This window comes from Myripristis murdjan, chromosome 16, assembly GCF_902150065.1.
Source record: "Myripristis murdjan chromosome 16, fMyrMur1.1, whole genome shotgun sequence".
Lineage (NCBI taxonomy): Eukaryota > Metazoa > Chordata > Actinopteri > Holocentriformes > Holocentridae > Myripristis > Myripristis murdjan.
This window is the reverse complement of record NC_043995.1, coordinates 23,112,495-23,116,351: the sequence shown is the minus strand read 5'-3', so window position 1 is coordinate 23,116,351 and position 3,857 is coordinate 23,112,495. Positions and strand designations below refer to the sequence as shown.

Sequence of the window (3,857 nt, the reverse complement as noted above, 5' to 3'; positions counted from 1 at the left end):
TTCTATCCAGGCCATCTTTATTGATCCCCAAAACCCTTTTCACAAAGACCATCCCCCCATCTTGACCACAAAAAAAGGGGACAATATAAACAACCAATAAATAAGAATCTGCGCGATTAAGGCGGTTCTACATCTCCAATAGAACACAACAGTGTGGACATTTCTGGAGTTATACAGCTTCATACAGCACAAGCAGTAGATTTTGAGAACATCACATCTAAAAGGCAGCACTTTTCCAAATCCAAAAGTGAACCATTTAAAATTTGGATGAGACTCCCATTCAAATGCATGAGATAACATTGTACTTCTCTCTCGTCTCAGTTTTGTGTTAGGAAAATCCAAGCTCTTCTTAGACGACCTTGTCATCTGAGCTTATTTCTAATACCAGGCCAGAATGGAATGGGGAAAAATACAAGAACAGAGAACTTAATTTCAAATTTCTCCCCAGTCCACCCCACCTCCAAAAAAAAAGAAAAGAAAAGAAAAAAGAAAAAAAAAAATTAAAACCACTTGATTCCCAAAATGGAGAATCCCTGTTGGCGTTTCTATATTATTTTTCCTCAGACAGCAATAAATAAATGCACCTTTTTACTGATAAACTGCCATGTCCAAGTCCAGGTGTGGAGGCTACACAGTGTCATAGCATTGTTCAGAGTGGCTTCTGAGAATTTCAGCATTACTTTATTACATTCATGTCCAGGAGACGGGAGAGGTGGAACTGGGCCTTAGGCCAACCACCCTCTGGCCACTAGCACATGCGAGACTTGAGCATTGTGCATTCACTGTGGCTATCCAGAGTTAGCGTCTCTTTTACACACCCAGCACTGCAACTTGGCTTAGTTGTACCGGGCGGTGCTCAAAAAATAAAAAGTGAAGAGTTGAGCACTTGTCATCGATCCTGGACAATTCTCACTCTTCTGTCTCCGTCCATGTCCCTTCTCCAGAGTTCTTGATTGGGTCCTCTCAGCAACTCACGGTGCTGGGCTGTTGTTTGCTGACAAAGTCCGAGATGAAGTCAAACTCATTCTGGCCCAGGAAGAGTTCTGGCAGCTCCTGCACCCGGTCCAGGCCCAGCTCCATAACCAGGGAGGTCAGGACCTCCTCGTCGATCATGTCCGCGTCCATGCCATTCAAAGCCAAGGCGGGTCCAGCCATGTGCTGCATGTTAGCCAGCTGGGCCGGGTTCATGCGGTACTGGGTCGTGGGGCCCATGTGGTTCCCGCCCATAGGCCCCAGCGGGTGTCCGTGGTACTGGGTGTTGAGTTTCTGCAGTTGCATGCTGGCCATGAGCTGCTGGGATGTTAGCCCTCCGTTCATGAACTGTTGCTGCTGCTGCTGCGGGTGCTGGGCTTGTTGCTGCTGGTGCTGCTGTGGATGCATGTGATGCTGCTGCTGCTGGGGATGATGCTGCTGTTGCTGCGGCTGGCCATTATAAATCATGTTTCCAGAGGTCATCTGGTGGTGACCCATCTGGGCCCCATTCAGCTGTCCATTCATGGGTCCTCCCACCATGCCTTGCCGCTGCCTCATGGCCGCCTCCATGTTAGCCTGGGCGCCGCCATAATGCATCATCTGGCCATTGGGCAGCGTCCGCATGCCTGGCTGGTTGGCATGCTGTTGGTGACCTGCCTGCAGGCCACCGTTCATGCCCATCCTGTAACCGTGGAGACTAGCGCCCGCTGAGCTGTGATTCATGGGCATCATCAGATGGTCAGCCATGCCTCCTGTCTATGAGCATAGAGGGGACACAGTTAGGATGTGCTTCTCAGACAATGCATTGGGCATACAATATTTTTGGCAACCGTGAGAACATGGTTGGGGTGCTGGAGTAATAGTGGTGTGCCATGTGTATATCAAGTTGTCCATCAGTGTGAACCAGCATCAACCTGGTTAAGATACACAAAAATAGTGTTGATGTTGCCCTACTGTGCATGAGATGGGCAGTGCAAGGCATTTAGTCAAACCACAGCAATTAAAACTCTTCACCTTAATTGAAATGGAACGAAAACATCAATATAAATATCAATTTAGCTCTAATGCCACAATGTCACCACAAGTCACGCCACCAAGGACGCTTCCTGAAGAAGGAAAAAAAAATCTACAGTCTTGTTTTGCCTTTTGGCGAACACTGAAAAGCTTATTCTTGTGTTGAGACTTGTTAGAATCTCCCCCTCTTTATTCCACGGAATGAACGCCCAGGTTGCAATCCAGGTAACATTGTACGTTGTTAGGATACATTTTTTTTTTTTTTTTTTTTTTTTTTTCAGCTGGATAATTCATGCATGACTGGGTCGAGAAAACAGGACAATCGTGCCTCACATAACGCATCGCTTAAAGCATACAGTATCTATGTTGCATGTCAGTTGAGACAGAAAAATGTCTACTGTCGGTTACATTTTACGCACGTAAGGTTGCAACAAAGAACACTGACATCATGCAACATCCCCAACAGCTGAATCACCAAATTTCGTAAAATTCAACAACAAAGACTCCACGTTTTTATACACTCCTTCCACTCGGTCCGGTGTACGTATCCAATATTATTAGCAACACTGTAGCCTGTTATTATCCTTTTTTCATTCCCGAGTTTTAAACAAGGGAATGCAAACAATGGAGCGGCAGCAGCAGCAGCAGCAGCCCCTGAGACCACCACAGACCACAAACCCCAATTTCTCCAACAAATAAATCCGATAAAAATCACTTACCCGTGTCCGCTACGTTTCACAAAGTTGCGCGACTTTGCTGCGGCTCCGTCTTATTTCACAGTTTTGGTCTGCAAGGCGAGGCTCCTCCGGATTACTGTATGTATTCCACAGGGTTACGCTTCATGCTCAAGCAGGGACGGTGTGCACAAAGACTGCCGCATCAGATCTTGAAACGACTGCCTATTTTCTGGGTCAACTCAGGGATTATGTACATCTAAAAAGCTCAGAGGAAGGCAGTCGGGGAGAGGTGGAGCCTCGGTCCTGCCTCTTCTTTGTTCCTATTGGCCCTACTTAATATAATTGTGCATGGGCGTAGAAAAAAAGGGCTGTTGGAGAACTGTGACACACTATCCAATTTAAATACCCTCCTCCCCACTGTCTCTGGTTTTTTGGACATCTGGTTTGTCTTCTTCAGTAACTGTTGCTCTTGTATTTGCATTTGAAGACAGGGGGACTCACCAACACTTCATCATATTTCAGTCATTTCATAGATAGATAGATAGATAGATAGATAGATAGATAGATAATGCTTATGCAATTGCAAGATATGTGTTTTGGCTTGGGGAAGATGTTTACATGTGGCTGTGTGCATATAAAACAAGCATACCAGCCTGTATGTAAGCATGAATGCCTTTGTGTGTGTGTGTAATACTGGCATGTACTCATACATGTTCACAACTTGTCTGCACCCACTGATCTGTGCGGCCTGTGTGTGCATATGTAGCATGTGAGCATGTGTGTTACCCGCTGCTGTGTGTATGTTACACTTCATCTCCAAGATCACTGTTGGTCCATGTGACCCACCAGTCTGCTGTGCATTTGCCTGAGCGAGGGAGCGGAGGGAGGGCAGTGGAATGTAGCCTGCGTGCTATTCTAGGCCACGCCGGCTGCAGCAACACTATAGCTACTGCTGAGTGTTTGTGTGCGGATGTGTGCGCTTGCCAAACTTTGTGTGTCAACATGCATGTAAGTATGTGTGCATATGTGTGTGTGTGTGTGTGTGTGTGTGCATGTCTGTGTGCGTATGTGTGTATTTTCACTGCAGATGCACGTGTCTCTGATTGCCTACTTCAGTACAAGGACCTCTTGCCTGCAATTGCAATGAATGGAACCACTTGGAGAGAGCAAGCCAATCTATTGTCCAGGGAATTC

At 46.4% G+C, this 3,857-nt stretch overlaps 1 protein-coding gene across 1 annotated transcript; it reads right to left on the bottom strand.

Moving 5' to 3' along the window:
* Window positions 1-2,927, bottom strand: cited4b (Cbp/p300-interacting transactivator, with Glu/Asp-rich carboxy-terminal domain, 4b). The gene is made up of 2 exons (XM_030072588.1): window positions 2,706-2,927; window positions 1-1,728 (listed from the first exon to the last, which is right to left on the bottom strand). The coding sequence occupies exon 2, from the start codon at window positions 1,717-1,719 to the stop codon at window positions 964-966; it is 756 nt and encodes a 251-aa protein (XP_029928448.1). The 5' UTR covers window positions 1,720-1,728; window positions 2,706-2,927; the 3' UTR covers window positions 1-963.
* Window positions 2,928-3,857: the final 930 nt, after the last annotated feature.